General features: G+C 31.7%; 1 protein-coding gene across 16 annotated transcripts in view; it reads right to left on the minus strand.

Moving 5' to 3' along the window:
* LOC108751406 (calcium/calmodulin-dependent protein kinase type II alpha chain) overlaps nucleotides 1-23,011 on the minus strand; it is a 106,085-nt gene that overhangs the window by 44,371 nt on the left and 38,703 nt on the right. For all 16 annotated transcript variants that reach the window (XM_018491581.1, XM_018491571.1, XM_018491580.1 and 13 more), the window contains exons 3-9: nucleotides 20,474-20,533; nucleotides 6,818-6,872; nucleotides 5,141-5,279; nucleotides 4,558-4,660; nucleotides 1,672-1,850; nucleotides 1,319-1,441; nucleotides 721-804 (exon numbers count right to left, since the gene is read on the minus strand). In XM_018491581.1, the coding sequence (XP_018347083.1) occupies nucleotides 721-804; nucleotides 1,319-1,441; nucleotides 1,672-1,850; nucleotides 4,558-4,660; nucleotides 5,141-5,279; nucleotides 6,818-6,872; nucleotides 20,474-20,533 (743 nt within the window). The remainder of the gene's footprint in view (nucleotides 1-720; nucleotides 805-1,318; nucleotides 1,442-1,671; nucleotides 1,851-4,557; nucleotides 4,661-5,140; nucleotides 5,280-6,817; nucleotides 6,873-20,473; nucleotides 20,534-23,011) is intronic.

A 23,011-nucleotide genomic window follows, 5' to 3' on the forward strand; every position in this document is an offset into this window, starting at 1 on the left:
GTGATAAGCGGACATAATGGAATTTGCATTTGTAAATGGCCGGAGCTAATATATGAGATTTTGCGGCAGGCGAGAATGAGAATTTACGGCGCGATTACCGTCATACATTTCCGTGAACTATAAAATTAGCAATTGATAATCGCGAATCAAACAAATTTCGACAAATCTCTCGACAACTCTCATAAAAGCCTATATTCCATTACCTATACCATTCCTATATCTATACAATATCTATACATTTCCTATACCTATATATATTTCCCGAAATGAACCTCTTGCGAATTTCAATTTCCATTTATCTCGTGATTTAACGATTATTTGGATCAAATACAATCCGACTACTAATTAAGACAAATGTAATATTGGAAACGGTGAAATTACGCAGAAGATAACAAAACGATTGTTTATCCGAATGAGCAAAAAGTGTATTTTATATTTATAAACATTTAAATTCACGTAATATTCATGAAAAGTATAATCTCAGTTTTTATTTTAAATTTTACTGTTTCACGCAAATAGAAAAACGTATTTTTTCATTTATTGCCCAGTAACTGGTTTTTCGAAATAACCGAGCCATTTAAATAACAAACCACGAATTCATAATGGAAAATCCCGAAATCGTATAATTGTCAAGCAGATATAGTGAAATTTAAGGCAATGATACGTAATCATATTGAATAAACGTATACACGGGACAAAACTTTTGAATGAGAAACTCACCTTTAACTTGCGCCTTGCATTGAATTTCTTCAAGCAATCCACGGTCTCTTGTCTATGCACCACAGATGCAACACGCTCACGTTGCTGAAACACAAAGTAAACAGGAGACGATATCAGACATCGTTCGAAGAGAATGATTCAAGTTACTCGAGATTAAATCTCAAGTTTCGCACGCGTTCCGCTAAAAATCAAATTCTATTCTGCAGATAAGAGACAAGCTATGTCAACATGAATAATAATGCTTGAGAATATAAAAAAATAAACGATTGTTGTCCATTTTGGCTTGAGTTATTATTATCAATAAAAGTATATATGTATCGGAATTTTATCAATCTATATATATTTTTCATCTATCCAATTTAAATAACTACTATATTTTAATGTATTAAATTGCACATACACATGTGACGTACGATATATTACGTAGTATCACATAGATATGGAAATGCAATACTCGCGTATACACAATAAGATCTCGTTGCTAATAATCTAATACGATATGATCTAATATTCGAATATAATTAAGTTACTCTCTGAATTATGTAAACGTGTAATATAAGTTAGAACAAAATTGTTCGCCTCGATAAGATAAACTTACGCAGATCCATGGATGCTTCAGTGCCTCGCTGGCAGTGATCCTCTTTCCTGGATTCACCGTCAGCATCTGATTGATAAGGTTCTTGGCTTCCGGCGTGACGGTGTCCCATTCTGGACTCGGATACTATACACAAAACAAACATAAAAACGTTAATCATAATTCTTTATATACAGATAATGAGATGATTACACAAGTAAATGTAAAAAATCGACAGAAAGTGTTGTTTTCGATAAATTTTTAATACATAGAATTTTTTTCAATAAATTATTTTTTTAACATATCCTTTTTCTTCAAGTTTTGCAAATGTTGGTGTAAAAAGTTAAAAGAAGCTAAATAAATCGTATAATACATACATCGTACGATCCGGCCTTGATCTGTCCATAGAGCCGATGCTGATCTTCGTCCCAAAAGGGCGGATAACCGACCAGAAGGATGTACAGTATGACACCGCACGCCCATATGTCGACTGGTTTTCCGTATGGCTCCTTCTTCAGCACCTCCGGACTGAGATAGCCGGGCGTTCCAGCGAAACCTTTTTAATAATTTTCAATAATTTCAATACATTCCCTTTTGAAGGACACGACCACGCCGTACGAAGGATCGAAGGGATCAGGGCGTTACGTGCGCGAAATCACGTCCCGAGTATTACCACTCATCTCAATTAATTCTCCTTATTCGGAAAGCAAACACGACAGTCGCTCGTAAACTTTTATTACGTTTTTAAATTAGTTGGACAATTTTAAGGTAAAATTGACATTTTTATATTATAATATTGATAATTTAGATAATCGATGGCGATGCATGTGTGTTGTGTATCAGTTTTCATAAAAATATGTATATTTAAATAATTTGTGCAATAAATTAATAATCATTATAATATGTCAAAAAAAGCATCTCTACGCGAGATAGTGTCTATAGTAACATAAATTATAGATTTTTATGCTAAAATCGTTGATTAGATATTAGATTTGTGGTTCATATGTGGCTACAAAAGCTAAATATTTATTTTACGATACGCAAAATTTATTCCTTCAAACAATGTGTATCAAAAACTATATAAATAATAATAGTGAAAAAAAATAAAAATAAAAGGGCAGTAAAATTTTTGCTATTAATGACACGCGAAAAACGTAACTGGGGCAATTATGTGCTATCGTGAGAATTCGCCAGTATATTTTTTAAATTTTACATTGGCGATTTTATTTTACATTCGCGCTTTGCCACGTGTAATTAATTTTCAATAAGCATACACCATCGTTGTATAACCGTTATGATTGTAACCAGAATGCAGTCGTGCTTTGACGCAACAAAAGCACAATTGCGCAATTGGATCGTCTATGGTTGCCCTCGGAAATATTCTGTCAATAATCGCGTTGAATTCCTTGGCTCAACGTATTATTTTGTTAACCATTCGCTAAAAATGTTTTCGCAAATATTTAATAAATTTCTTGAAAAACAAATAATACGAATACCGTCAAGATTATAAGTGTACAGAAAAATCTGCTCGCAAGAACAACAGTGACATTTCTTTTGAATTAAACATTTTAATCTTCACGTGACCATTTATATATATTTCATTTATCCAATAAACACTCACTCTGTACAAAACTGTAATTAAATAAATATTGATTTTGCGAACAATATATTTCAATTGTATTAAACTATCCATTTTTGCGTCTTTTATTCTTTTGCACTTTAATTGCCTTGCCACAAATTATATAATTTCCATGCGTGGAATAATATTAATAATTTTTGACATAAATTTGACGAATTTACAATGCATGTATGTTTTCAGCATCACGTCGAAAAAAAAAAAATCAATTGCGATGATAAAAATGAGAAGTGAAAAAGTGTTGCTAGAACACTAGAATTGTATCTGATCAATCAGGATAAACGAAGTATCTCAAAAACATTATTCCGTAATTTTTTATAAAATAATAAAGTAAAAATTTCAAGCACTTAACAAATCGGTAAAATAATCTAAAGCAATTAAATCATGTAAATATTAACATGAATTTAAGTGATGAGTGTTATATGTAGATGTTTAAGATATTTGACATTAAATATCGCAGAAGATATTTCTTTCAAAAAGTTTCTTTATGGAAGTGCCTGCATGTGCAGAAGAATTCACCGTGCTATCGGAAAATTTTCCCCACGCGTATTTTTGCATAAAGAAACGAGTAGCCAGCTGGCAAATATGCTGGCTCGTATAGACATCTGAGTGCACAATGGTATGTAAATCAAATGGACAAGGCACAAAGTGGACAGAAAGATTCAAGTTCACGGCTCGCACAGCTGGTGCGAGCAGCAGCGCGAAGTAGTTTTTATAAGAACAGATTTAAGATTTTAAAATAAAGTATACCGAAATTCTTCGAAATATATGTATTTTAACAATAAGAGTGCCTCCAGTCAATATCTTTTTTTTACTTTTCTCAGTCGAGCGAATATTGACAGAAAGATATGCATATGTTAAAAAAAGATACTCGAAGGAAATATGTGAAAAAAAAAAAAAAACTGCAAAGAAGAAATAAAATAAAATATGAGAAAGATAGTCTTCTATAGTAAAAAAATGTAAAGTTTTTTCTAAAATTGTTCTTTAATGAAAAAAATCTGAATAATAGTGTTTCTATTAAAATAAGTCTGCAATAATTTTTCGATATATCATTGACATTTCTTGCAATACGCTAATGCTAATGTGTTACCATAAGAAAATAATATGTTATATGATACGAAGAAAATATATAGATGCAAGTTGCAGCAACTGTATAGCGAGGATATTTGAACGAAGACTACGGAGAACAAAAACTAAGTTTCACTTGTAAATTACAGTGTCGGATAAATTCGCAACTTGAGCCACGGTATTTCGCGAATCCTATTATTTTGCTTATATTAAAGAAATTGTTCGATCTCTCAACTCGCTGAAAGTCTCAACGCAGTGTCATTTTTTTTTATTTCCGTCCTGACTTTTGTGGATAACTAGTTTTCGTAACGGTCGTCGACTGATTTTGTGAAAAAAAAAAAAAGATCGAACATTCGCGTTATCGAACAAAAGTTAAACATCATGAAAGAATTGTGAAATGACACAGGCTTTTCTTCCCGCAAGAAATTTCTTATAAAGATTCCTGCAAGGTATTTGCATGGCTCGGTCGCTTCGATCATCGTTAGAACTAGACCGACGCGTGAAGACAAAGTGTAAGTTTCAGTGGATTAATCCACCGGAAAAAATAAAGTCAACTTACCATACCATGCCTGCGCTTCACCCTGCACTTCGATCGCTAGACCAAAATCTGCTAACTTCACAGCCGCCCCTTTCGCCTTGCTCGCGAGGAGTAAATTTTCGGGCTGCAACAGAAAATGGCACAGATCCGTCGACATCGTTAAATGCTCGACATTGAGTCGATATTCATTAATTCTTCTTTAACCAACATTTCGATTGAAATTAAACTCGAATAAGATTCTAGCATTCCGTATATATATATGATTTCATTGACATTAAAATAGACGGAATATTATAATCTCGTTGGAATTAATAGAAAACGTGACTCTAAATTAGGGAGTTACTGAATTCTGAAAATCGATAAATGTCGGTGAATTTTAAGTTCTGACCGAGAACACGATTGAAAATACCGCCTTCTATTATTATCGTACATTTTAGAGTGTCTGAAATGTCTCGTGCAAATCGCGAAAGGTAGATGAAGCATTGGACGGAAGTGCATTGTGGAAGGATAGACCGCGCTGCAGGTGTTTCGCTCGTTTTATTTCAACGTCGGCCCTACAAACTCGTAGCGCGCTCACCAAACTCGACCCTTTTTCTCTACGTACTTTCAGATCCCGGTGCACAACTCCGTTATGGTGGCAGTGGTGAACGCTTTCCAGGATTTGTTGAATACAGTGCGAGGCGTCCGCCTCGCTGTAGAATTCCCGGGCGACGATGTCCTCGAACAGTTCTCCGCCGGTGACTCTGTAAGCGTTTTACGTTTCAATTCCATTTCGCGAACGCGTCGCGAGATCGCATGATAAAGCCACCAAAGTAGCGGGACGTTTAACCCCGGAAATAAAAGTAGCGTGAATTTTCATAAATGCATCATATAACGTAAGCGTGTTCTCGCAATACCGCTTGTATTCGAATTTGTTGTGCAAAAAGTAGCAAGATTTCTCTTATCTGGAGACACGTAGGTAGGTGTCTCGGCGCTGATAACATTACACACGTAAAATCTCATTGATCAGTATTTAAAGATAGCTATTACATTAAAATGCAACAGACCTACATTACAGCCGAATGATGAATCAAATTTACCAGCGAAAATTATACATGAATTGATAGTCGAAAGAAAATTTCTGCATTAAAAATGAAAAAAAAAGAACGGCGGAAGAACTGTTGCGTATCGTGTGTACGTGCATAAAATTAAAAGTAATTAACTGCTTGAATATCAAAAATTCGGCAGACGAAACCAAAAATGGCGTGCCATGTCAATAAAAAGTTGAGCAAAAGACGAATAGATGAAATTAAATCCTCTGTAACCTGTAGATTAATTGCAGGCGACGTGGCAAAGTAGCAAAGTCATATCGTTGCCACATGGCAAGAAGGAGAAACGAGATTTACGATATACGGTAAATTAACGTTACAAATCTAAACGTGACGGAGCGGTCGCGCGTATTCTCGCGCGGAAATTAAATTAGGCGCGACATTTTCTTGACTCGTGCGCAGATCGCTGACGATTTTAAAAGGCCACAGATTGGTATCTACTTGATACTGCAATTAGAGCTCACGAATTGCCTCGCTGTTGTTCGCCGCTGCTAGAAGCCTGTTAGTGGAATCGAGACTAATAGATGAACGTGATGACCTGTATTCAGAACGCGCTTTGATCGATAAATGCGCGCTTTTATTTCTGAAATTGTATAGCATATGTAATGTAAATTGTATGCTAAATGCGCGTTAACATTGTTACAAACGCGTTCTGAATACAGACCGATGACTCGAGAATCGCGTCTATTGTCAGCTCAATCGTATCAAGTGCTCCCAACATGATTGCGTGGGGGATCGAAAATATGAAACTTTTAAAACAAAGAGATAGATATAAATTTTCGGTCTTTAGAAAAAATAGTAAATTTTAGAATTATCCTCTTTTAAAATAATAATATTTCATCTTCTCCATATAAATAAAATAATAATTGTAATTTTCTACAAATAAATAACGCCGATTACAATACTTTCTTCTCCTTACGTATCAGATGAAGACACACATATATGATTTGCAATTGATTAACAATCGATTAACTATTAATGACATAAGTGATACAATTCTGAAAACATTAAATGTTAGAAATGCCATTAAAATAAATTGTGCATCGTCATTACAATCATTCGAGATTTCAATTACTACCATTCGAGCTCTATAAAACAACCAATTTAATCTCACCGAAGAGAATACACAAGAAACACATAAAAAAGTTTAATTTAACATTTAACAGTCAGAAATAACAATTTGGTATACTTACAGATCAAAGACAAGATAATGGAAATTCTCCTCTTGTATACTGTCATGTAATCTCACTGTAACAGAGAGGATGACAAGACGTCAAGTTTGTGAAAGTACTTATTACAATTTTGTATTTTAAATGGATCCTATATTTAGGCGTTTGTATTTTAAGTGGATTCTATAAAAGGACCAATGATAGAAACGAAATATTATTATGTTATAGAAAGCTATTCTTTACTATCTTTATATTTTCTTTCATTTATCATGATTTTATTTGCTAAAATTCAATGTATTTAACAAATCAGATTTTAAAAAAGTTTTCACATTTCTAATATAACGTGTATAATTATGCACGTGTATAATAATTTTACATACGTATGTCTACTGTCTATTCGTATTTCATATTTTATTTACTTTTTTTTCTCTTTCTTTCTCTTTCTCTCTCCATCTATTCATAATATATTTTAACATATTTAAATCTCTCTCTTGCACCAGTAAGTTTTGAATTACCGCATTGCGCACATCCGATCAAACTTTTCACAATTGGAACGTGGAAATTCATGCTGATCGACGATACCGGAGTGTATAATCGTAAAGGTTTCTCTGTTTAAATTTTACGAGTTTGCGTGCCATAAGCTTGATGACAATTCCTAACGTGATGTAGGTTTCACGAACGTGATAATCGATGCTACATGCCGGTAATATCCGAAATCATTCAATCCGCAAGACAATATCATTAAACAATGAGTTTGGCGTGCCATAAGACAATACCTAACAAATTGTAGCTTTCGTTTAAATTCCATAAGTTTGCGTGCCATAAGTTTAACAAACAATCATTTCTTAACAAGTTATATAGATTTCATGAACGTGATAGTCGATACTACATGTTGGGATATCCGAAATCGTTGATATCCAATATCATCAAACAGAAACGTAACGGCATTATCTCATCAGATATTATTCACTTTACTGTTACTGAACAATATAATCGTCATGCAAACTGACGCCTTCTTGAAGAACGATTGTCGTCAATTAACTTGCCTAACGATCCGCACTAGGCAAACAATTGCACTCGATTTACAGCGACTAGATTCAATTCCACTCAAGGATGTGCAAGAATATAAGTAAAAAAGAATGCCGCTTACTATGACGTTTATCATGAATAAGATGCAATTAAATTGTGGATAATGAAAATGCGCATAGTAAAGTCGACAAATAAGATAAATTATCTGTAATTGTTAAAGAAATGTATTTATCAATTATATTCAAAATATCCTATCATGTTCTCTTTTAACATCAATTTTATCGCTACGCATATTAAAAACACAAAAATAAAAAATTATTTTGCGTCTAATTTTGTTAATTCATTATTTTAATTAATTTTTTATTAAATGCATATAAAAAATATATTTGTGTTAAAGACTTATACGAGTAACATAGAAGAGAGTAATCAATTTTGTAATACGGCAAATTAAAATAGAGAAAACCACGAATCGTGTATAGTAGATTTAGCAATAAAGTGTGCAATAAATAGTTTTTCGCACGGATATTGGACAAGTCGAAGACTACAAAAGAGAGATCAATTTTCGAGTACGAGAAAATTGTTTGTATAATGTTTAAACAGTATTTGCTACGATTACTCTACGTGTATACTAAAAAAAGTCAATGAAAGAAGTCTTCTCTCGCCCTTTTAATCCGAGAAGCAGTTTATTCCGCTTCGAGCTTAATCAAAGTCAAATGAAGACATGGCCTATTCTTTCATACGCGAAAAGTCATTCAATGACTCATATAATGACATATTTTTCTCCGCATCCACTATACAACAACAAGAATCATTCTCGATTGATATACGTCGGATGACACTAAGAAATCTTCCACGACGCCGAGACGCTATTTTACGTGCTAAATGTCAAGATAATCCGGCTTCTTAATGAATATACGAGTTTTCTTTGTTACAAAAGTTGTCGGCAAGGTTCAAGTATAAACACAAGACATTCATATCTTTTCTATAGCAACATGTTCACAATAAGCAAAAAAAAAATAGAATATTTTAGTCTCTACTCTAGTAAAATTGGTAACTTCAAACTTTTTCTAATTGTACAAATTAAGTAATTAATTAAATTTGTGATGTCTGTTGAAAAAAACGATTTAGTAAAATAATTAAATTTCCAATTTATTGACATTTTAGCTTGCATTCCTATTTCCTCAGCAATATGTAATAATTATAATAGATAATTAAAAAATTAATAGAAGTGAAATATTACTATTTCCAAAATATTTTAAGAAAATTCGATTTGCTCTGTTCTTCACTAACATAGTTTCATTTGTCTTACCTATCCGGCAGCATTTTCGCCGCAATGCGCTGTCCTCTATGCGTACCTATTTTGAAATCGATCAACGAACTAGGTTGCCATACCGCCATAATGAGAGTAAAACTTTTCTTGACAGAAGTATTATTTCATAGTTAACGCGCAGCATTAATACGATAACTCGCTTTGACACAAAATCTCGTCACAGCAAACGAAAATCAGTAATTAATAGATAACACCATTACTCATTCCTCCTCATCTTTGATCGATACTTTTAATACGATTGACATTAATGATGGATTCGCGTCTTTCAATTCCATTATATCTGATAAGCATTCATGAATAAGATGAAATGTAAAATAAATTTCAGCACAAGAATTCCAGTAAATAAAAACATGAATAAATTAGAAGATATTGCATATCAATATATTAAAACTAACCGGTATGATCTAAAATACGTGAAATTTTTGCCATGTGTATACATTGTTAAATTTTACGTATGGGTACTTATCGTCGGTAAAAGAAACTTAACAAATTCATAACAATATAAATAAACGTTAAACTTAATTAATATTAAACGAACAGTTTGAACATATTTAAGTTCTTAAAGTTTGTGTTGATTACAACTTTACACTTCCTTCGCACTTTTTATTTTTAGAAGAAATCAAAAGGCCATGAAAAATCAAGTTTATATTTTCTTTTTCTTATATCGCGTTCGATTCAATAAAACCTAAACGGAAATCTGAGATAAAAGAAGAAACTAAAATAAGCATTATCAAAGTATATGTTAAAAAAGATATTTATATCTTTACTAAATAAAAAAAAAACAATTTTTAAATTACTTTATATATAATGATTGCCGTTACGTTTTCCTCTTTAATTATAAACAGTTTATACTTTAATTACACAATACATCCAATTCTGTACAATATTATACCATTTTGCTTATGATTCTCTTTTACCAATTTCTTTTTACAGTTATTTTCATATTTTTCATACACTCATATCCAATTTCGCGTTTAATTTACAAATCAATATTTTCCATCGTTATATCGACTCAAAGAATAATATTTCGATATTGATTGCGCTATGTCGAAGTACTGAGTGTTCTAAATTCACATGAATATCATTTTTCCATCTGCAGCCTTTTCAAATGATTCGCGGGACTATGAGAAGAGAGGACTGGAGAAAAGGGGATCGGAATCCATCTTTTCACTCTGTGATCCCTTCTTCAATTTTACAAGATATGACTAGAAAAACGAGTTCAAATATTAAAGCGAATATTATTGACAAGAGTTTTTACTTGAAAAAGTTTACATTTTTATAAAAACATTCTGCAACCCTCTGGAAAGAAAGAATCAAAGATAAAAAATGATTTGAAAAAATTCATTAACAATTTTCTACTTTAAGAAGCTTTGATCATTTTGAGAAATAGAATATTACATAAATACGCGCATGACTTTTTTTAATGCAGCGATAATGAAAAAAATTGATAGTACGATAATAATGGCAAGAGAGAAGGAAAGGAAAAGGAGAGAAAGAGAGAAAAAGGGAAAGGAAGGAAAGAGAAAGAGAGAGAATTAACACAAGTATCGATCCTCAAAGCCACACCTCGACATAGCGATGTGTGCGGCGTTAATGTTCTCACTGCGATTACATTTGCAAGCTCAAATCCTTCTAAAAATGACGAAAAATATTAATTAAATAAAAAAGAAAATTCCAAAAATAAATAAAGTTCCAAATAAGTAAATTTAAAAAAATCAAAATAAAATTTAAAAAATTTTATAAGGAATTTACATTATTTTTTTAAATGTACTCTCTCCTTTCTTTTTAAGGCATGTTAGATGTATACGCATAGTTTTTTATAAATGCGCGCGCGCGTGCAGGTGTATGGGTGTTTATATATATAAAAAAATATGCAATCATTCACATACACACAAAAGAGTATTACCATATCGAACGACACACTCATATTACTAGAAGGACACTTCTGATAATCCATTAAAATGATAAGACGATTACCGAGCCATCTTCGACACACAGAGACCTTGTTATCCAACAAACTATTCCAAGGATAATTGATCGAGCAATATCTCTGCACTTGAGTTAGCCTTAACTTGCACAGAAACCAATTGATCTCTAAAATCACTGCCCATCCGCATAGATCATCAAATATATCTCAAGGATTATCTAGATGTAAAATGATCAAATGTTAGAGACTTGATTTATTTATAATTAATCTCGCAAAGATTATATTCTGTTAATATAGAAAAGTAAACTGTATTATTCCATGTACATGTATATAGATATTTGTATTGTATCCTCTTACTTCTACTTACCATTATAACAAATTTTTCTAAATTCGGAAAAGATTTTTTTTTACTTATTATATATATTTGTCCTTCTTATCAAAACTTTTAAATATACATTATAGATAAAGACAACATTTATCCATATAAACTTCCATAATTGAGATTATAAAAAATAAGCTCGCGAAAGAGTTATTTGCGAATAATCGTCTTGTTTCACAATGTTTTCTTTCATGACACGTGCAATCGTATCTATTATGCGTATCACACGAAAGTGTGAAAAGAGTGAGAGAAAGGAGGGAAGGGGAGAGAGGGGACAAAAATACAAGTCAGAGGAAAGAAAAAATAAAGTAAGGTACAAAACGAGCTCGACTGACAAACGAGATCGATATTTATTTAATTGTTGACTCATAACGAACATGAATTTTCCGTTTCTATACCGTTACTATACCGCGAAACGTGCTGTAATCCACAGAGAACGATTCATCGCGTCAACTAGATCCAGTCTCATTCGAATGGAGCCATAAAATAAATAAAAGAAACTAACGTCGTCCATCACATCAATTTTTATGAATTATGGAAACATTGGAGATAATGGTAGTGACATTATTAGTCAGACTAATAAACTTTAGTGTTCCTCGTTGTCGCAATGTTAAAGCTGATGCAATTCGATCGTTACATTTCTACTTGTACGTACATACATATCATCCTAATGGTTTACCTTCGGTAAACAAAATGTGAAGACCAAATGACGACTAGAATATCACTTACAATAATTCTATACTTATTGATATTAAATATTTAAATCTTCAAAATTAAGTAAAAAAATCACAAAAATTTTATTTATGAAATTTCATTTACGTTTAATACAAAATATCTTGAAAATTAAATGGAAACCAAATTTTTCCATCAAACTAAAACACTTGAAGCTAGATAAAAGAAACCAAGTTTTTATTTTACGAGACACACACAAGTGTAAAAAACGAATATTTAATTTATGTAGTGATTTTCCGGTATTTAATATTAAATATGTTGGAAATTAAGTTTCGAACAAAATAGTCAGTATTAAATACTAACATTTTGAAAAAACATTTATAATAAATTTTCTACTGTGATATAAAACCAGTTCATTTTATATTCCTCTATTTTCATAATCTTGTGTCAATTACCTAGTCTAAAACTGTCATCGGTTTTCTGTCGGATAAAGGATTAACCAACGTTATAAATTTTGTTCCGCTTAGATATACAGAGTGTCCCAAAATGACTGCCAAATATTTCATTGTGTTAGTACAGCAAACCAAACTGAGTCTAAAAGTCTTATATCATTTTGCAATTTTTGCAATAATTAACAAGATATTAATTACTAAAAATCGCAGAATATAGATTCCGAATAATTTTTTGCTCAAATACTATCAACTTTACAGAAAAACAGCAAGTGACCAAAATTATTTATTTTTTTCACATAGAGTTCTGAGAATTTTTTTCAGAATTTTTTAGTATCGCATTTTCTCATGTCGGTAAAAATAGTTGCTGCAATAAAAAAATGTAATATACTAAAAAGTTGATAAAAAATTCTAAAAAAATTCTTAAAGTTCTATAAAAAAAAAATAAATAATTTTTCTCTTACTATTTTTTTCTGTAAAGTTGATAGTACGTAAAAATTATTAAAAATCAATATTTGACGATATTTCGTAATTAATATCTTGTTAACTATTGCGAAAATTGCAAAATGATAGATGACCTTTTGACTCAGTTTAGTCTGTTCTACTAGCACACGAAATATTCGGCGGTCATTCTGGGACACCCTGTATATAGCGGATATCTATTTTTATGTGAATAAACTGATATGAATTACTGTATCGTCATTTATCATATCACCTTTAATACACGTTGATCACTTCGGTACACAACTTACAAACGTTATTCAACATAATCTAACATCAATGTAAAATAATCGAATTACTTCATCTTATTGACATTACAAAATAGATATCGACAAACATTAGAAATTTAATATAGTTAGTTTAATAATGAGGAAGAAAATTTACAAAAAATAGTGTAATGTCACGTAACGAATAACGAAATATCCTAATGGAAGTCGACAATAAACGTGTCGCTAGCAAGAACTTTTATTACTCTCGACAACTTTTAGTCAAACAATTAAGAGAGTGCAGGTGATAATCAAGCGGACTAAATACGAGACGTAAAATGAGAGACAAAATCGACAAGAGCAAATTGCCGCTGTGCTCTCGTATGGGGGGTTCGGTATGACCAGATGCCGAGTATTGATCCGCATTCTCTTCCTCGTGCGCTTTTGTGTCTCGCTTAGAGATTCTCCAAGATGCTGCAAGAACAATAAGACGGCACGGGATGGGAGAACACATTGCCATTCGTCTGTTCTCAGATCCTGCGTTACGTGCATCTCTCGACGGAAGATCAAGATTTATCACACAATTACATTACAGGCATCCCCATTTTGTCATTATACGCCTAATACTTAATAAATTTTTCTTTTATTATACGGAAATTATTCTGGTATATATATATATATATAGCAAAATATTCATATATATTTTTTCTAAATCGCACTGAACACCATTGTATATATCACATTGAACTCACGATAGTATAATAGCCGCGTTGTCAGTGATAAAGGTCGACAAACGAACCGCCCGCAGCGGCGATGATCCGCGACGGAGGGAGCGTGACTTTTGCCACTGACTATACCAGTAGAAAGATAAACGATAATTTTCGGTTGCAAGTGTCCGAATGTCAACAGTACCGATTAAAGTCGTTATTACATTGTATTATAATCTCTTGTGTTATATATAAGGGAACCCTTATCTCAATCAATGAAATCTGTTTAGGAACAGATAAAAGAGATGAACGATTCGTCTCTTTATTTGAGTCTCTTCACATTTATATGGGAAAATGCAAACAGATAATCTATAATTCGCCTACTTATTCAATTAATAAAACATTTTTTTCGTTACATTATCAAGAGTAACAATGTTAAGTCCAGAATTATCCTAATAATTATTAGAGAAAAAAAAAGTAAAGATAGAACAATTTCTATCATACTTTTCATTTTAAACAGAGTATTTAAAACAAGAATAAAAAATATGGTAAAAAATATTTACACGTATCTCGAACAAATTAAAAATCACTATTTCATTATTGTATCTGTGTAACAGTTCACACGCAGCAACAAAAGAAACGTTAAATTCTTTCGCGTGAGAGCAAACATTCGTGTCTTAACTCGATTTGGTCGCACAGGGACACCTGTTGTCAGTGAACGAAAATCTGGTACGAAAATCTTCACGTTCGAGTATATTCACCGGGATCAACCGCAATCCGACACGAATCCGCGGAAAAACGCACAGGCGCCAAAAATTTTCCTCGGGATCACGCGCAGCCGATTGGCTTACATCCAGTTTCTGTGCGCACAATTCGTAGGTATCATAACACATCAGTGCGAATTTGTTGGCTCAAGGTCGTAGTCACGTGTGTCATGTACGAGAGTATAAGTACGCACACTTCTCATTGCTTCCTCTCGAAGAACGAAGTAAACGAAATTGAAAATGTTTTACGTTAGAATTTTGGCAGCGAATAAATTTAACGATATCTTAACGATAGTTCCACTTTATCACACTCCATTTCGACCGAGTACCAAATGTATTGCAATAGCATTCTCTATACTGTTTGTTAAGAATTTAAATTTTTATAGTACCTGTGTGATTATATTCATGGAACTCTGATATACTGCATATATTGAAAATAAAAAGACAAATTTCCAATAGAAAAAGAACCCAATAATAAGTAGAACAAACTTTTTCCAACGAAACTTTTATTCTGATAAAATCAATGTAAAAATTGAGAAAGGTGTGACATTTTTGCATTTTCTTATCTGACAACTTGTATCTCGCGTCATCGAATTTACATATTCTATAAAAATAAGGGATGTAAAACAAAGTTCCTGCAAGAAATCATATAACCTACATCAAATTTCTTTCAAGTGTTCCTTCCACTCTCTTCTCTATTATCGATTCGATTTAAAAAAAAAAATGATTGACGACAAAATAATCATTGAGTTATTAAAAATGTCGGAGTCATTGGCGTATCAATATGCTACTTTGTATTTCTTTCTAATTATTTAACGGTGTTAGATTTTCGGGTTTGAAAGAGCTGCTATGAAAATGAAGACGTGCATCGCGTCTAATTGTAAGTGGAAGTTTGTACGCTATAATCGGCGCGCCGAGTCGCATTTATATCAATTAGCAGCGCGGCCATTGAGGCAGGTTTCAGCGAACTTACGAGCGAATGAGAGAGGAGTTAGTAATTATCGCGCTTGCCGTCGAAATCAAGCATTTATTTGCTGGACGTTCAATTTAGTTCGAGGACTGTTGAAGGTAAATCAGTCGACTGTAATTCACACCGTGACTTTCAATCGGAGATACGCGTGATCGGAGAGACCGCTTAATGAAGTAGACATTGAAAAGGTCAAGGTTCAAAGAGCCAAGTACGGCGGCAAAGATGGAGTTTCCGAACTACACTAATCGCAGTATATTAAATAGTAAAGCAATTAAAATAATTTAATAAGTTACACTCAGTGCTTTAATGACCTACAAATCGGCAAGTATTTCTTGAGAAAAATTTCCAACGCTATAGTACTTATGTAGGTATACATGTACGAGTATGTCTACATATCGCAATGTCGTTGACAGAAATATCCGTGACAAATTTTTTACCTTGACTTTAAATAAAATAAATCACGCAGGAAACGGCTTCTGCGCTTCTTCTTACTATTTTTGTATTTGCGTTCCATCCGTTAAGGCATATTTTCGGAATCATCATTACGAGTACGTACTAACGGTGCATTATTAACGTGAAATCGATATACTTTCATTAACGGTAAGTTTTCTACAATCATTCTCGCGTATTCGCCATGCGAATATAAATCGCCCACTTACTTATTATACATACAAGGCCAAGACAAACATAATTACGAGGGTAGACACGTAATAGGAAACTAGTAAAATAAATTTTCGTCCTTTTTCGCTGGCAATGAGAGCGATTATTGTTTCGGGTAGTAAAACTGCACTGAATTTATCGAGGTCGTCTACATTGGAGGAATATACATTTGCACGTATTTATAATACACGTTTTACTTATTAGATATTATATGAGAATCGCGATTAGAGATGTAATGTGTGTTTCGATCAGTGTAAAGTGGGAAACGTTTGATGAAGTGCGCCGCTCATTCAGTTTATGCACAAACAAAATGCTTAATAAAAGTGATATGAAAAAATGTCATGATAAATATAAATTGATAGATATACCTAAATCTCTTTGTATACTTCAAGTACAATAATGCAATAACAATAAAAAAAAATGCGACTGAAATAGACGTACCGATTTTTCGTCAACCTAAACCTTTCTTAACCTTCGTTACAGATTACTTGTAAATAGTTATATTTTTTGTTTCCCTTTTCTTTGTTAGTATAGTCCTTGCGTGCATCTAACTAAAGTAATCATCAATTAGCCATACTACGCTGTATCATACGCGCGAATCGTTTTATAATTTATTTATAAGTTTAACCTTTCGACACACGGTATATATAATGTGAAGTGATGTGTGATGGGAGAGATAAAATATAAAATATATAACAGGTATTATAGGGAAAAGATATTACACACAAATATGTGTAAAATTTGTATCGAGCTTTAGCAGCGTGTTCTTCAGTAAATTTGAAATCTATACTTTCACTATACGAGAATTTAAACTTCAACATAGTTACATGAGGTTATTTAACATTGAAAATTAAAGGATTCTGCCGAGCTCAAGTTTGACAAACAGACAACGAAAGTTTGTTCTTTAGTTAATTCTAGGTTCACCCTGTTTTAACCAGATCTTAACTTTGTTATCAGGATATCTAGCAAAATCGTGAAATTTCTCAAAGAAAAATCCCAAAGTTATTGAAAAAAATGGAATCTAATCAAACTTTGCACCGAAAGGAAAATAATTAAAAAATGTACAAGACATTAATGTTTCGTGCGGAAACCATAATCAAAGTCAAAACTATGTACATCTTTCGATTTTGTTATTCACTCTCTTGACTAATAAAAAATTCTTTATATAACATTATTTATAATGAGAAATATAACTATTACATAAATACACACTATTACGCAAAATTCAAAGTTTACGACAAGAGTAACAGAGTACATTTTTATACAATTTATCATCGAATATATAACTATAACCAACGTCTTGAGACGCTAGTCATGTAATCCGCGGAAAATCGAATTACACGGAAGCCTCCGCGAGCTGCAAGAGCATGCCAAACCTAATTCGTGTTTCTACTCTAATCTATGATAAAATAAAAAGACAAGTATACGAAACTTTGAAATGAGTTATTCTAAAACATTTCTAAAAATTTATGGTATTTATTACTCTAAAATCTGCAGAAAATTTCAAAATTGTGAAAAATTCTAGATAATCGTTTAAATTAAAATGTTAGTCGTAAAACATAAAATGAGTTAGTCGTAAATGTAAAATGAGTTAGTCGTAAACGTAAAATGAGTTAGTCGTTTTAAACAAATTGTTCAAATAAGTTAAAATTATAACATATTTTCGTTATAATTCTCGTAGCCTTACATGTGCTCAATCAATAACAAGGATTTGAATAAACCAGATGATATAATCTTCGTGCTGCTACTATAATAGAATCAACGTAATTCAATAAAGCGTATCAAATGACATCGACTGGAACAATCGACTCATCAAGTATTTCATATATATACACACACACACACACACACACACACACACATATATATACATATATATTAAAATGATTATAAAAACAGGGGGTAATTCATAAGTCAAAAGTATAATGACGAGAGATACGAGATTAATTGCATTTCCAACATTATGCATCAAATATACGAGAATGAGCGCGAACAGAACGGGACGCGATTTACATTTTATCTAGATTACACCATACATGCAACATTGTGTGCAACGACGGTTTATTCACGAATGGAACAACTCTGAAACGGCGTTTAACTTTTTACACTATTTTGAAACGCTATTTAAGTATCACGCTTAGTATAACTTAGTGAGAGATTAGAAATCTGGTTTTATAATAAACTAAGCCTACATACTTTTCGACAATTGTCGAAACAAAATGAAATTGTGACTTATATATTATATTGTAAATAAATTAAATGTATTTAATTCCTTTCAATTATTACTAATACAGTTAATCTCTCAAGATTTGAAATTAGACTCAATTTATTTTATACTGATTATTTTTAACAAATATTCAGCAATATGCGATTTCATACATGTATGTGCGCGCATGCGTGTGTGTGTGTGTGTGTGTTAAGGGTATTATAATTGAATTAAGATTATACATTATCAAATTAAATATAAAAAGTGTTCAAATTCTGTGCAAAATTCGCAAAAAAATATTTGTAAAATTCATATGACACTTACAAATTAAATGTGATGTGTTATTGATAATTCAATTATATGTTACTAATAATTTTCTTTACATTAATCATGCCTTTATATGGAAAACAATACCGATATTGCATACGCGTTCAGAAAAGTGAAAAAAGATTATCTGAAATTTTTAGTTTTTTTTTTTTTTTTTTTTCAAACAAGTTTATCGTGAAATTAGAGTCTACCAAGAGATGGTGGATTAACGAGCTTCTATGTCTTAACAGCTGAGAGAGTATGCGTGCAGATCCCATAATCCCAAATGTAATCTCACCGCCTTCTTCATATTTATTCCATCACTCAGAACATGAATATTTTCTGTTCTCCCGGCAAGTATCGATCGATCAACGATTCCTTCATATAAAAGTACATAACACGTTCACAACGATCTGGGAGAAGACAGTACGCAAATTTCGCATATTAAAATAAGACTAAAACAAATGTTTGCTTAAAACTTGTCACAATAATAGCTTTATGCGCATCGATATTTTTCGTTCATTATGAAGAATAAAATTCATTTAAATATTTTAATATATATATATATATTTAATATATATAAATATTAAAATTACAATTTTATTAAATAACACTTTTACATATATTATATTGTATATACTTGTTTCTCCTTTGAATTATAAAATTTACGTTTGCCAAAAAATGGTGCTTGCAATATTTTTGTAATATTTATGTATACATTTTTTTTTAATATTTATTTTTTTTTGAGATAATAAAACAACCGTAACGTAATACTGCAATCTCTCAGAAGGAATTTTCCTAAATGTTATCAATTTTAAAAGAAATACCCAGTGATACAAATGATAACCGAAATATAAAGAATGAAGAACATCAGAGATATTGAAATGTAAAAAAACGAAGTCATCCTTCATTCATCGTTTCGCTTATGCATTTCTCTCTTTTGCTTTATTGAATTCCAATGTTGCGTGTCGTCTATATTCGATTTCTGTGATATTTATCGGCACGATATAATATAATTGTTATAAAAAAACCTATTAAAAAATTGCAACAGCAATTCAATGATATATATCGCCTGAGAAACACAGCAAACAATTACGTCGAACAATTTATAGAATATCACACAAAGTTTTAATAATACAATTTAAATATACTTAAATAAAGTTTAAAATAAAATTAGTATTGATTGTTTCAATCAATTCATAATATTGTACTAAATGCTCTTTCGCGATGAAAATACTTAATTTTTACGCAACCGTTGTAATTTATTGTTGGAAAGAAGTAATGCAGAGGATGTGTATGTCTGACTAAAATGGGCAATATCTACTCGCGATGCAGGCCACGTACTTATACCACGATCGTGTCACGTGCAGATTATTCATCATTTCACTTTGGAACGCCTACTCAGATTAAGTTTCAAGACTCACCGTCAATATCGATTAGTAATTCAATTAATTATCTTCTAATAATATATATTCGAGAATGGTGTAAAATTAACATGCGACGGTGAGACAGTTATAGCTTTTTGTCATCTTTAATGTATCACGATAAAATTGACAAAAATAACATTGACTTACCAATATTTGGATGTTGTAGTTTTCTACATATCCGCGCCTCACGCTCGAGTTTTTGGAAATCTGTAATAAAAGAATATTTATTTAAATATGTGTAACATTAATATATTCAAGAGAACTAATAAAAGTAATTTAGATAACGTAATTTAGACAATGCGAGTTGCTGTTTTCTCTCATTGCCGCAATTAATTACATTTTTGTATAAAATTATAAAAACATTCGGATATAATTTCGTGTAACGTAATATTAATTGCGCAGATTTGCCTTAAACGTTCGATCGCCGGACATCATAATCGAAAAAAGAATCGAATTTCGTAATAAGGTTTCTCAACGAGTTCTCCCAGAGCTAATTCACTAAGAGGCACGAGAAAATTACATTTATCGACGATAGACTCATTTTGAGGATCATTTTCCGTTACCTCCTTACGTACACTGCGGAATCGATTCCCTGTGTAATATTTGATGATCATTTGATAAAATAGCTAAAATAGCTCAAAATGGCATGTCCTGATATAATGAACAATATTGAAACAACAAAAATATATAATGATAGAATATAGAGTTTTTCTCGATTATCTCGTACTTTCCAATTTGAAAAATTTATAATATATAATATGTAAAATATTAATGTAATATGTAATATATAATGTAAAATATTACATGGGATTATTACATGGAATTAAGAAGACAAATATATATCGCTTCTAAATTCATGTACAATAAAAAGATTTACTTCTTACAATCATATACATATATATAACAGTATCCTTTTTTTTTTAATTTACAAATTCCCTAGATCGTATAAATGATTGTTCATTGTAATCGTTAATCAATTCTTCAGTGATAGCATATACACACTAATGGCTTAACAAACATGAAAGACGAGAGTTTGAAGTGTCGAAAATGACAAGTACATAAATTGTACAAGTAGCACGAGAAACATCACGCAAATTGACAAACAAACACTTTCCGTTTTTCGCATTCGCGGAAAAAGTAGGTTACTTGACAGAGTCAAATTTTCCGCTCGCAATATGCTAAAGAGTTTCACTCGCTTACGAGCTACATGGAAAGTAATCATCGATAAAGAAAAAAAACTGCAGAGAACACGCACACGCTTAGAAATATCGTCTAAATGAATATTTAATTTTTCTTTCTTGCTGAGCTATAGCAAGCAGATTAACACCAATACTACTGAAACTTCACGACATCAGTTTTTTAATAAATCGATCGTAAATTTACAAAGAGTATGCGTGCATGGATATTTCCTGTTGCTATTTTATATGTAATTTTTTCCATAAGATTTATATAGCTAATCAACTTTTTCAGTGACTGACAAACAGTGACAGCAAAACGCATTAATCCCATTGTATGTCGGACAGAATACACATTAAATCTTCTATACTTATGATTTCAACGTATTTAGACATAAATTAATAATATATATAACAAATCAATATATAGCTATTAATATAATTTCATTTTTATTTTTTATATTACTTTAGCATTAATATATTATTCATCTTAATTTCTACAAAAAAATATAATTAAATCATCAATACTTTAATAAATTAATAAGTAAAAATCATTAGAAATATTAAAAAAATAAATTAGCAAGACCGAGAGAGAGAGAGAGAGAGAGAGAGAGAGAGAGAGAGAGAGAGAGAGAAATAACAGAGTTGTGTTCGATTTTATGTTCATGTGCGACTAAGGAAATATTATACCTAAATATAAATTGCCTCAAGCTCAAGATAATGATAAATATTATAATTCTTCCATCATTCTTCGAATGTGTTACGCAGACGATTACTCAGAAAACGTAGTACAATTGCATTCACAATAAAATACGTAAATTGGTTAACAAATTTTAGCGACACATTTCACAGCTGAGTAGAATAAAGTTGCACGTAACGTTGCATTCGGTATTGCAGGTACAAATTGCAATTACACGTAGATAAGTCGCACGATGAAATATTCGCGGATTATCTCATTTACTAGTTATCGCTAAAATTTCGATTTTTTTTTGTCCTCTTTTCGATCGTAGCACAAATGTAGTCGAGCTAAACAAAACGCTTTTTATAAAATCTCTCCTTCCGCTTATTTATCTTTCTTCCTTGATTTCCTCAAAAATCATATCTTCAGATACGTGTCAGACCACTGAATCTTACGTAAAGAAAATTTAATTGCGTAAGAAAAAAAGTTGACGTAACATGACTTTTTGCATAATCCGCAAGCTATCTCGCATTTTATATAAACGTATTTACGTGAGCACGCTTATTAACTATATCGACAACATTAATTTCGATTTGCAGCCAAATGTAAAGAATCGTCCTGATTAAGCAGAAGCATATAAATCTATTTCATTTCACAGATTATTTATCACTTGATGGCAATCCACTAATCGATAACAGCCCTTGCGATCACCTTCACCTCCAACCAATAATTAACACGATCTATATAAAAACATATACCTATAAAAAGCGATAAAATGACAGTGAGAAAGAGAGAGAGAGAGAGAGAGAGAGAGAGAGAGAGAGAGAGAGA

Source organism: Trachymyrmex septentrionalis, unplaced genomic scaffold, assembly GCF_001594115.1.
Source record: "Trachymyrmex septentrionalis isolate Tsep2-gDNA-1 unplaced genomic scaffold, Tsep1.0 scaffold44, whole genome shotgun sequence".
Classification (NCBI taxonomy): Eukaryota; Metazoa; Arthropoda; class Insecta; order Hymenoptera; family Formicidae; genus Trachymyrmex; species Trachymyrmex septentrionalis.